The following is a 13,578-nucleotide window of genomic DNA, read 5'->3' as shown; positions in this document are numbered from 1 at the left end:
TGGCAGAACAAAGAGAGGGGGGGGGGGTGGAAAGCCTAGTTACCATAGAAACATTTATTGCACCCTAAAACATCTAGATGCCAAATTTCGTTTCATGTTGCTCGAGAAATGTAGAAATTTGTGTTTAATTTGTATGGCAGCACCCCCCCCCCCCCCCTTTGAGAGGGAGGAGGGGTCTTAAACTATCACGAAAACCTTCCCCGGCCCCAAAAATCCCTACATATTAATTTTCATGTTGATCGGTTCAGTTGTTTACAACACGAGTTTCAACCCACTTCTGATTGTAAACTCGAAGAGACAACACGTATCTAAAGGGTGTGTCACATCAAATTGCATCACGGAAAAAACGCTGTAGAAATTCGCCCAGTAGATCGATCCTTTTGAAAATTTTGGACACTAAAATAAAAACTATTAAACAACTTTTGGCATTTTCTTTTTATTCATACTTCGAGCCCAAGCCCGTATGCTCGCACCTTCCTCTTTACCCCGTCCATAAGGTTCTGTACAACGTCAGGTTGTAGTTTTTTTTGAACTGAAATCCATTTTCTCTTGAAGTCCGCCTCCGATTTGACAACTTTTGGGTTCTTCCGGAGGGCCTGCTTCATAATCGCCCAATATTTCTCTATTGGGCGAAGCTCCGGCGCGTTGGGCGGGTTCATTTCCTTTGGCACGAAGGTGACCCCGTTGGCTTCGTACCACTCCAACACGTCCTTTGAATAGTGGCACGAAGCGAGATCCGGCCAGAAGATGGTCGGGCCCTCGTGCTGCTTCAATAGTGGTAGTAAGCGCTTCTGTAGGCACTCCTTAAGGTAAACCTGCCCGTTTACCGTGCCGGTCATCACGGAGGGGGCGCTCCGCTTTCCGCAAGAGCAGATCGCTGGCCACACCATGTACTTTTTGGCAAACTTGGATAGTTTCTGCTTGCGAATCTCCTCCGGAACGCTGAATTTGTCCTCTGCGGAGAAGAACAACAGGCCCGGCAGCTGACGAAAGTCCGCTTTGACGTAGGTTTCGTCGTCCATTACCAGGCAATGCGGCTTCGTCAGCATTTCGGTGTACAGCTTCCGGGCTCGCGTCTTCCCCACCATGTTTTGCCTTTCGTCGCGGTTAGGAGCCTTCTAAACCTTGTATGTACGCAGGCCCTCCCGCTGCTTGGTCGCTGGACGAATGAACTTGACAAATTAAGCTTATTGGCGACATCCCGGACCGAACTTCTCGGATCACGTCTAAACTGCTTAACTACGCGCTTGTGATCTGTTTCACTGACGGAGCATCCATTTTTGCCGTTCTTCACCTTCCGGTCGATGGTTAGGTTCTCGAAGTATCGTTTTAGTACTCTGCTGACCGTGGATTGGACGATTCCCAGCATCTTACCGATGTCCCGATGTGACAACTCCGGATTCTCGAAATGAGTGCGCAAGATTAATTCACGACGCTCTTTTTCGTTCGACGACATTTTTCCAAATTTACGAAAAATTGACAGTGAAGCATGGCCAACGTGATCTATACACTCTTATCTGATTATAAGCGAAAGCTGAAGATATAATTCCTAAAAATTAAATTTCTACAGCGTTTTTTCCGTGGTGCAATTTGATGTGACACACCCTTTAGTTTTGCTCTTGGTCAGATAATCATAAAAGATTCGTTAGCTTTTGTTCAGTGCTTCTATTGTTCAGTGGAAAAGTGACTATTAATTTTCCGGCTGAATAGTTGTATTTTTTCACGATGAGTCCTCCCAAAGGAGGAAAAAAGAAAAAGAAAGGTGATGACAAGAGTGCAGAAGAATTTCCGCGACTTGAGGGCCATCGAGAGGGTCCCAAGTTTATGGTCATAAAGCGTACGGACCAGAAAGATTCGTCGTTCGAAAAGGTGAGCCCCATCTTCATACACAAAGAAATCAAGTCCGCATGTGGGGAACCGCTTACTACAGTGAAACTTCGTAATGGAACTCTACTAGTTAAGACGAAGAGCATCGCACAAGCAAATCAGTTGCTGCGCTGCAAAATGTTGTTTGATATGACTGTAAGTGTCGAGGAAAACGTTAAACTGAACCAAACCAAAGGAATCATCACAAGTGCAGATCTTCGTTATGCCACGATTAAGGAGATCGTAGAGGAATTATCTAGTCAGGGCGTCTGTCAAGTGGAACAAATGAAAAGAAAGAGGTTAGGTATACTGGAACCAACGAACAGCTTTATTCTCACATTCAAATCATCGGGAGTTCCGGAGACGGTGAAAGTGGGATATCTCGTACTGAATGTACGACTGTTCATTCCTAGACCAATCCGATGCTACCAATGTCAGTATTACAGTCATCCTGCGACGTATTGTCCAAATGAAGAAGTGTGCAGTAATTGTTGCGAAGAGGGTCATAAACCAAATAAGTGCACGGGTCCAACCACGTGTCGAAATTGCAAATCGTCTCATCACGCTTCATGGTCCACAGAATGTGAAGTGTTTAAAGTAGAGCAGGAAGTTATGCGCATCAAAGTAAATGAGGGTGTAAGTATAAGAGAGGCTAGGAATCTCTACAGGGCTAGGAACTCATCAAACGCTACCTATTGTGACGTTGTCAAGGGAAATCAAGGTAACTTAAGTACAAAAGAATCTATTGTTGCTACAAATAATGCTCAACCACAGTCAAATTCAATACAATCAATGAAGTCACAAACATCGCTGAAAGACTCTCACAAACCAGAAAAATACAACAGTGCACCAGTAACATCTAACATGACACCAACACAGATAACAGAGAACGATTTAAATATGCCAGGAACAAGTTATAACTCAAAATTTATTTTGAACCATATCGTCAGTTTGAATGACGATGGTATTAGTAGTGGTAATCAGATGGAAATTGAACCTCAAAAACTCACTCGACCTCGCTCTGAAACGAGCGAAGATGATTGTTCAAAGAAGAAAATTAGAAAATAGTAAGTATGGGTGAGAAGGAAATTAGCATGGAAATATAGAATCTTAATTACTCTCTTTCCAATGAGTGATGGATTCAAAAAATTCAATCATACAATGGAACTGTGATGGATTTTTTAACAACATCAAGGAAATTAGGATGCTAGATTCCGATATGAAACCGATGGTCATATGCTTACAAGAGTCTCACTTGAAACTTTGTGAAGCAGTTACTTTCAAAAACTATGATCTTTATAGAGAAGATTTCTCAACAGTTAACGACCGTGCTCGTGGTGGTATTGTCACCCTTGTGAGATCAACATTTGCATCTCATCGTATAAATATCGATACACAGCTTCAAGCATTGGCAGTTGAAATACTTGTACCCACGAAGTTCACACTCTGCAATATTTATTTGCCCCTAAACAATCAAGTTTCTCGCGAAGATCTCGCTGATTTAATAAGCCAATTGCCTTTACCTTTTATGATTGTTGGTGACTTTAATGCATATAATGTTCTATGGGGATCTAAAATGACTACTCCTCGAGGAAGAATTATAGCTGATTTGATTGATGATTTGGATTTAATGATATTGAACGATGGAAGTGGGACTCGTTTAAATGCTAGTGGCACTGAATCATGCATCGATTTAACATTATGCTCACCTATACTTGGGACAAAATCCTCATGGAGAGTGTATAATAATACATGTAACAGTGACCATTATCCTATTATAATAACTCCTCTTATTTTTCAAACAACGGACGAAAAGCGTCCTCGTTGGATTCTCAAGACTGCAAATTGGCAAAGGGTTAGAAATTTAGTTGATTTTGATGATGTATTTTTCCGCAGAACATTAAACGAACAAAACACTCATATAGTTGATTCAATTATAGATTAAAAAATCCTCTTCTGAAGTTAGATGCAAATCTGTTCCATGGTGGAATGACACTATAGCAGATGCAATAAAATTTAGATAATCATGTTTGAATAAATTAAAAAAACGTCCAGCAGGAGAAAACGAACAAAAATATAAAATTGCAAAATCAAAAGCTCGAGCTGTGATAAGATACCACAAATTAAAGTCTTTGAGAGAAAAGGGTTCATCTATTAACTTACTTGTTCCTCAATCGCAAGTTTGGAGAAAAGTTAGAAGTATAAGTGGAAAACATTCTTCTAACTCGATAAGGGCTATTCATGACGGATGTTCAATCATTTCAGACAAGAAACAGATATGCGAAAAATTAGCAAGCCACTTTTCAAACATTCATTCTTCGGAAAATTATCCAGCATCCTTTAAAGATATCAAATCACGCGTGGAAAAAACACCTTTAACTATTTTGAGAAACAAGAGCAATCATGAGCCATATAATTGCACCTTTTCGATGTATGAACTAGAACATAATTTGAACACTACAAAGGGCTCATCGCCTGGAATTGATGAAATCCATTACGAGATGTTGAAAAATCTGTCTGATGATTCAAAACGATATATTCTTAAATTCTATAACCGTATTTGGTGTGACAACGAATTTCCAGACGCATGGCGAGTATCAATCTTGATACCAGTTCTCAAACCAAACATATACAAACCTCAATTAATAAGATTCATGCATGGCTTTCCGAGCATGGATTTAAAATTTCTATATCCAAAACAACATTGGTTCACTTCTGCAAGAGGCGAAAACATTCTAGATCTTTGGAATTTTTCATAGACCAACAGAAAATTGAGGAATCAGAAGAAGTTCGTTTTCTTGGAATGATATTTGACAAATCTCTGACATGGAAAACTCATATAAAGGAAGCCAAAGTGAAGGCTATGAAAGCCTTGAATATCATTAAATCACTATCGAGTACTAAATGGTGTTCAGAGCGTAAAACGCTTTTGAAATTACATAACTCACTGGTATTGTCTCGATTAGAGTATGGTGACTGCGTTTATGGCTCTGCGACAGCTGGATTGTTGAGGTAATTAGACCCAGTTCACCATCACGGTGTTCGTTTATCTGGTGGAGCATTCAGGTCAAGTCTAGTAACTAGTATGTTAGTAGACACGAACTATCAACCGCTAAGTTTTCGAAGGGAAAAACACACCCTCGAACAGATGAGGCGAGTATTACGTAATTCAAATCATCCCATGTACCAAATTATTAAACGAATAACAGCTTCCAGTAATCAACAGGACCATTCATTTACTGCTCGTTGTGGAAGCCTTTTACAAAAATACTGCATCAGTTTCCCAGACATACAAAATGAGGATGGTCTCATGTTAGAACCATGGTTAGTTCCAACGTTTACAATTAATACAGATTTGAACGAGTTTAAGAAGAACGAATGCAATCCAGTTGACTTCAAAAATAGCTTCCTTGCTTTCAAGGAAAGGAAAAGTAACTATATGTTTTATTATACGGATGGTTCAAAATCTGATGATAAAACTGGATGTGCTTTCTACTCTGAAGAGCATAATAAAGTTTACAAGTATCGTCTGCCAGATCACTGTTCAACATACAATGCAGAACTATCCGCTATCAACCATGCTATATGTGAAATTTTACGAGACAATTCAACGAACAACATAATTGTCACTGATTCATTAAGTGCATGAAGAGCCCTTCAGAACAAGTTTTGTAAACATTTTATCGTCAAAGTTATCTTTATAAATATTAGATAGATGTACCTTACTGGAAAAACCATAGCTTTTTATTTTGTCCCCAGTCATATTGGATTTAATGGCAATGAAAAAGCTGATAACGCAGCTAAGGATTCTTTGAGGGATCCAATGAGTAATGCATACCTTCTATCGAAAGATTTAAAAATTATATAAAAGCGAAATTTAGGGAAACATGGAATCAAAACTGGATTAATACAACAAATAATAAATATAGAGAAATAAGAACATCCACTAACTATTGGAATAGCACAGATGCTCTAAACCGACGAGACAGTGTTGTAATAACACGATTAAGACTGGGATACACAAATTGGACACATTCATACCTCATGTCACATAACTCACCTCCAGACTGCGAGCACTGTAGACAACCATTGGCAATACGTCATATATTCAACGAATGTCAAAAATTGTTAGAACTTAGAAATGAATATACAATCTCAGATATTCAGGCACTAAAAGATGATATAAATTCGAATAGAACATGAATACAATTTATCAAAGAATGTAACGGGTGTTAAATAAAAAATGAGAATTTTTTCAATACCTTTCAGTAACTCAAATAAAGAGCGTAAAATTTTCTTTCTCCAAGAAAATTGCTCTTTGGGCTCCCTGGAAACAGTAGGCGTGTTTGGTTTTGCTAGTTTGAACTTAGTCAAAGCAAAGATGGCGTCGAAACAGCAGGTGCTCCGCGAACGCATTGTACGGTTCTACGAAACGCATTTCCAGCAAGGAAAAAAGTTCACGGTGGCACATTCTAAGGAAGAAAATGTACCTGTCAGTACGGTATATCGTATCCTGGGTTCCCTGAACGTAGAGCGGAAGGTCGGAAGTGGTCGTCCGGTGACGATAATGACGAAGCAGAGGAAGACATCGTTAAAGAAGCTGTTTGACAACAAGGACGCAACCAGCCTGCGTGACGCCGGTCGGAAATATGGCTGCTCCCACGTATTGATCCATCGGACCCTCAAGATGGAAGGAATCGTCTGCAGGAAGAAGACGAGGTCGCCGGAGTACACGGAGGAGCAGATTGAGACGGTTGAATCACAGTGTCGGTGGATGACCAAAAAATACCGCGGGACGTCTTTCGTTCTGGACGACGAAAGCTATTTTCCGCTGTCCAAAACATGCGTTTCCAGGAAATGATAATTACTACTCCAGCGACAAGTCATCCACACCGCCTGAAGTGAAATACAAGTTCAAGCACAAGTTTGAAAAAAAGGTTATGTTGTACATCGCCATTTCCGACCGGGGCATTTCAAAGCCTTGGTTTAAGCCGAGCGGTCTGGCAATCAACCAACAAATCAATCGAGAAGAGTGCCTCGATAAAATCCTGCTGCCGTTCCTGAACGAGCATCACGCAGATGGGAAGTACGTCTTCTGGCCGGACAAGGTGTCTGGCGTATCTTGAGGAGAAAAAGATACCGTTCGTGCCGAAAGATCGCAACCCAACAAACTTGCCCCAGTGCCGCCCAATAGAGGATTTCTTTGGCTCACTCAGTGCTCTAGTGTATAAAAACAATTGGAGGGCCAAGGACACGAAGCAACTGACTACAAGAATCCGAAATTGTATCCGGAAAATGGACGTAAGTGCCGTACAACGTTCTTGTAAGAGCATCGCGACAAAGTTGCGTCGAACAGCAGACCTTACTCAAACATTCACTGACCCTTTTTTTTGAAGAAAATACATTATGTTATTAATAAATATTTTTTTTTTATTTTATTGAAAAAATTCTTATTTTTTTATTTAACACCCGTTAGTCTATATGATCATATTCAAACCGTAGCTTGTCAATGTCAGTACTATGTAATATAACTATATTGTAACTATTTCTACATACTAACGGCCGAATAGCCTGTTCATGTGCTGATGGCCGATCAAATAAACAAAAAAAAACCAGTTTCAACCGTCCACACAAAAATATTTAAAAATCCGTTTTCATTGAAATGAAACGTTTTAAGTCTTTCATAGAATGAGCTGTGGATGAGCGTCAGAAATATTTATATTTTTTCAGTTTCGATCATGAATGATAAATTAGTTATAAATGATTTTTAGTATCGTATTACCTATAAATACATGGTGGCTTTTTGAGCCGCTGCATCCGAAAGCTCCCCACTTCAGAATCTTTCCAAAGCAGGATACGTCCAACTGTGAACCAAATTACCCTGCCAAAATATCAATATCGTGTTCAATTATCACGAACCTCTAAAAGTTTCAATTTCCGATCACTTCAACTCGTGTTCTCTCTATAGTGCTGAAACACTAATTTGTCGGACACGCCTCTGCGCCGGTTCAACCGTTCCTCTAATTAATTCATTTCCGAGCTAACCATGTCGCACTGATTGAAAAAAAAAAGAAAATGAACAAGAACCAATTTTCGTTTGTATCAGAGAGAGTGTGTACTTCCGAAATTAGATTGAAACAAAACGCGACTCGCGCTACTCCCCAAGCTAGATGGGACGTAACCTTTTTGAGAAGTCGTAAAACTATAATCTAGTTTATTAGTCAAAGGGGAACCGCCGAGCGGCAGTTTAACCCACCCGGCAATCGACAATCGGAACCGGGGGTATGGTTACAAAATGTTGCGAGTCACGCGAGTCGTACCTAAGCTCGAGCAGTCGAGGAAGGGGGCGTAGTATATGCAGATGGATAACGAGAAGAGTTAATGCGGGGCCGTCACACGCAGTTGGCGTGTGCAGGATGTCGCGAGAGGGTCAGATGATTTACCGCCCGTCACTTAACGGGGGAGGGCTTCCGATAGTGACCGACAGTGGTAGTGGATGTTAGTCACCGACTATCAAGAAATTGATAGTTTTTATCACTTACCACTCACTGAGGCGATTAGATTTCATTGATCGATTGACAGAACCCACATTTTCACACTAGCAGAGATAATCAAACCCCCCAGGAAGGCAAACATATGCATGACAAATGAAACCAATCATGCGCCTATGCTGGGATAATTAAGGGAGCAATCTCAAGCGTCTGTGTTTTTTTCTTTTCATGCTGCTGCCCAACAATCCACTCCCGAGAGGGATATTCCATTTCTTCTTCGCTTTTGGGTTCTCGTCTCGCTTCTATTTTTAACGATCAGTTTCCCCAGAAACCGGCTGTTCGTTTTTTATTCCTCTGTCGCGTGCTGCCCGTGGCCGTGATTGCAGTCAATAATAAAAAATAGAACCCAAACTAAAAAACACTGAACCGATGATTTCCCCCTCACTAAATGTCAACTACTGTTTCGGGGGTTTAGTGTTCGGTTTTACCTCCTTGCTTCGTTTCTTCCATCGTAACCTTCCTACCTTATCCCGCAGAGTTTGTTTTTTACGGAGCACCCATCTCCCCATAAAAACAAAAAAAAAATGACTGAAGACAAGACGCGCGCTGCGATGCATCTTTTGCTACCTCCTCTCGTGTCCTCTCCCTCCCGATGCTCCGGGTGCAATAAAACATCGTTTGGCACCTTCCTTGGTCGTCGTGTTTCTGCTGTTATTACTGCGGACTGGTTGGAAATGTATTTCTGGAGATTGATCCAGGCACGTTCCCCTTGTAAACAAAAAAAACACAGAAATGAAGAACCGAGATCCAGACAACTGTTAATGGGGAGAACCGAGCGAGGGAAAAAGGGAGAGTGGTGAGTGGCACATTCAAATGCAATTTTACATCCCTCAAAAAAGTGCCATCTTTTTATTGGCCACAGCCGCAGAGTGAGTTTCTGTTTTGTTTTTTTTTGTACGGGGAGATGGTTTATTTTTTAACGAGTGAGGTTAAAAAGTGAGTTTATTGACTTGTGTGGTTTCTTTTGATGTTTCAGTGTAAAAATCGGTAGAGGAAGAGATTTATACGTGCATATCTTTATTGTGTATCGTTCCGGTTTGGGGGCTACAAACGAGGAGACAAATTGATTAATCACGCGAATTTGATTTTGATCATCATTTTACGGATGCTCGTTCCATGGACGAGTTGTTTGCGATACTAAAATTCCAAAATGTCAGCCATAAATACGCACCGAAAGCCCCAGGATTTAACGGTCCAGGAAAGGGGCAAAAATCGATACCGATTCTCCCCTTTTTTCATCCACATATTTCCGACATTAACAAGGGTTAGCGAAAAGTTGCTTTGGTAAACAAAAAGAAATTCCCTCCAGAATTCCCTTCCTGCCACCCACTCCTGATCCCGGAACTTTGTTTCATCCCCAGTCAAAACCGTGTGCGTATGAGTAATATCCTCCCAGATAACCCTAGCCGGGAAGAGACGCAGGAAAAAATCAAAAGTAAATGAGGGTATCCCTTTCGAGCGAATTCGTAGCAACACGCAGACAGCAACACTGGCACTGACATACACTCTTTCTCTATCTCCCGCTCGTACGCCTACCATTTCCTGCAGCAGTGGGGGGATACGACTTCCGCCAGCTTCCGCAGTTGCTTCCAACCAATAGCAAAACTTACCCTTTTTATTATCCTTCCGTAGGTGAGTTTGGGTTCTGTGTGCGGAAAGAAAACAACATAGAAAAGCATTATGAGGAGATGAGATTCCTCCGACTTGCCTCGCCTCGATGTTGCCTGTGTGGGGGTTTTCGGAAGCAGAAGTAGAAAACGAAAGTCACATTAATCAAATGATGGAAAATATTATTGATTGCGAAACGTTTACAACTTTCCCTAGGAAAAGCCCCACATGGGTGGTTGCAGAGTGCCATGGGGATGAATGTTGCTTGGACTGTGCGATGGGATTAAGAGAAGAAGGGGTAATATTTTTACGCTTTATACGCTAAGAAAGGGTGAGCCAACGAAGAAAATGTCACGAACGGTGCCCGATTGAAAATTTTTCGATTGTAGTCAGATTTGGTCTGTGCGATAGGACAGCTTTTTTCATAATAGAACTGTTCAAATGTTTGAAAAAATCAAGCGTTTTTAGCACTTTTTTTTTTACAAATAGTTCCTTAACACGACAGAAAACTTTTCGGAGGTTTTCAGTACATCCAAGTTTTTTTACGCGGGGGATACGCTGCCGTTCTACGCATAGTTGTCCCATGTTTCAAAACCAGCAACTGAGAAAAACGTAATTAATGTTTACTAGCACGTTTGTGTACCAGAAGCTTTTAGCGTTTCAATTTAGCAATATACCGGGTTTTTTATCAGCAATACAATATTGTTTTTTCCACGATTTTAATATTATACGCTTGGACCGTGATGATAGATACGGAGGGGTGCTTTTGGGGATCAATAAGTGCCACTCATTTTTTAGAATTGACCTTCCACCTATTGGAGGGATCGGAGCTGTTGCTTGTCATGCAAACATCAGAGGCAAAGACCTCTGTATTGTCAGCTTGTATTGGCCTCCGAGAGCTGCGGTTAGCCGCAAACAACTTGATGACATGTGCTCACTCCTTCCTGAGCCACGATTGATCTTGGGAGACTTCAACTCTCACGGAACTGCCTGGGGGGAACAATACGACGCCAATCGTTCATCGTTGATATATGACCTTTGTAACAGGTTCAATATGTCCGTTTTGAACACTGGAGAGACAACACGTGTACCTAAACCTCCTGCTAGCCCAAGTGCTCTTGACCTCTCGCTTTGCTCGAATTCACTATCGTTAGATTGCAAGTGGAATGTAATCCAGGACCCCAACGGTAGTGATCACTTGTCAATCAAAATTTCCATCACCATTGGGTCGAATTCTTCTGAATCTATAAACATGGCATATGACCTCACAAGACACATTGACTGGAAAAAATATGCGGACGCGATTGCTCTAGCCATCAATTCCAGAGATGGTTTACCTTCATTGGAGGAGTATAACCTTTCTCGTTTGATCTATGACAGCGCGGTTCGCGCTCAAACGAAACCCATCCCAGGTTCCACTATTCGTCGAAGGCCTCCCAATCTATGATGGGATAGCATATGTTCCAAGCTTTATGTAGAAAAATCAAATGCATTTAAAGCTTTTCGGAAACGTGGAACCCCTGAAAATTTTCAAACGTATTTAGCCCTTGAAGATCAATTTAAAAACTTAATCAAAGGGAAAAAACGTGCTTATTGGCGAAATTTCGTGGGAGGTTTGTCACGAGAAACGTCAATGAAAAAATTATGGAAAGTGGCTCGAAACATGAGAAATCGCTCTTCATCCAATGAAAGCGAAGAATATTCACATCGATGGATTTTGAATTTTGCACGGAAGGTTTGTCCTGATTTCGCTCCTGTGCAAAAAATTGTTCGAGATATACCACAAGGTAGGTGCGATCTTGATTCCGAGTTTTCAATGGTAGAATTCTCTCTTGCTCTACTTTCATGTAACAATTCTGCTCCGGGATCGGATAGAATTAAGTTCAACTTGCTGAAAAACCTCCCTGATGTGGCGAAACATCGCTTGTTGAATTTATTCAATCGGTTTCTGGAGAATAATATTGTTCCAGATGATTGGAGACAAGTACGAGTTATAGCTATTCAAAAACCCGGAAAACCCGCGTCCGACTTCAATTCGTACCGCCCAATAGCAATGCTGTCTTGTATACGGAAATTGTTGGAGAAAATGATCTTGTTTCGCCTTGATCGATGGGTTGAAACGAATGGCCTACTCTCAGATACACAATATGGGTTCCGCAGGGGCAAGGGGACGAATGATTGTCTTGCGTTGCTTTCTTCAGAAATTCAAATGGCTAACGCCGGAAAAAACAAATGGCTTCAGTATTCTTGGACATGCCCCCTTTATGTCCAAGAATACTGAAGCCATTGATTCAGTTTCAATAGAGGTTTTGTCAGACAAATTACACTCTCGGGGTCTGCCGCCTCTATTGAATAATATGTTATATGCTTTGTGAGAAACAGTTTAATTTTTCTCACGGGGATTCGACAGTAAATCGGGTCTCCTACATGGGCCTCCCTCATGTTTAAGCCCCCTTTTGTACAACTTCTATGTAAGCGACATCGACAATTGCCTTACACAAAATTGCTGTCGTAGGATCAAACGAATCCGACCTGCAAGGACCCTTACAAGATACTTTGAACAATTTTTCAACCTGGGCCATTGGGCTAGGGATCGAATTCTCCACGGAGAAAACAGAGATGGTGGTTTTTTCTAGGAAGCATAGACCAGCAAAACCAGAGCTTCAACTTTTGGGTAAACCGATCACTCATGCTATGTCATTCAAGTATTGGGGTCTGGTTCGACTCCAAATGTACTTGGGGGGCCCATATTAGGTATCTGAGTAAAAAATGTCAACAAAGAATAAACTTTCCCCGTACAATTACCGGCACCTGGTGGGGAGCCCATCCCGAAGATCTTATAATGTTGTATCGAACAACTATTCTCTCAGTGATGGAGTATGGCAGTTTCTGTTTTCAATCAGCTGCCAAAACACACCTCATTAAACTCGAGCGAATTCAGTATATTTGTCTCCGTATCGCGTTGGGATGTATGCCCTCAACACATACCATGAGTCTCGAGGTTTTGGCAGGCGTACTCCCACTAAAAGATCGCTTCAATTTATTATCTCTTCGGTTCTTCATCCGGTGTAAGGTTATGAACCCATTGGTGATCGGAAATTTTGAGCAGCTGATCGAGCTAAATTTTCACTCCGGATTCATGAGTTCATATCATGAATTCATCTCCATGCAGGTTGATCCTTCTTCGTATATTCTCAACCGTGTTTGTTTCCCTGACTACATCAATTCCTCTGTGCATTTTGATCTGTCCATGAAGCAAGATATCCATGGATATTCAGATTACCAACGATCGAGGATCGCTCCAACGATCTTCGATGAAAAGTATGGGCGTATCAATTGTGATAATATGTACTTTACTGATGGGTCCACTATAAACGAGTCCACAGGATTTGGAGTGTTCAACGAATTCTTTAGCACCTCACACAGTCTTCAGAATCCTTGCTCAGTGTATATTGCTGAATTGGCAGCAATTCATTGAACAGCGTCGCCTCACGACCTGTTGAACACTATTACATTGTAACGGATAGTCTTAGCTCTTTCGAAGCTATCCGTT

The 13,578-nt window shown here is 41.2% G+C and overlaps 1 protein-coding gene across 1 annotated transcript; it reads left to right on the top strand.

Moving 5' to 3' along the window:
- Positions 1–1,725: 1,725 nt before the first annotated feature.
- On the top strand, positions 1,726–2,934 carry LOC129765582 (uncharacterized). Its single transcript, XM_055765990.1, has one exon. The coding sequence runs from the start codon at positions 1,726–1,728 to the stop codon at positions 2,932–2,934; it is 1,209 nt and encodes a 402-aa protein (XP_055621965.1).
- The last annotated feature ends 10,644 nt before the right edge of the window (positions 2,935–13,578 follow it).

This window comes from Toxorhynchites rutilus, chromosome 2 (assembly GCF_029784135.1).
Source record: "Toxorhynchites rutilus septentrionalis strain SRP chromosome 2, ASM2978413v1, whole genome shotgun sequence".
NCBI lineage: Eukaryota > Metazoa > Arthropoda > Insecta > Diptera > Culicidae > Toxorhynchites > Toxorhynchites rutilus.
This window is presented reverse-complemented; position numbering and strand designations above follow the sequence as displayed.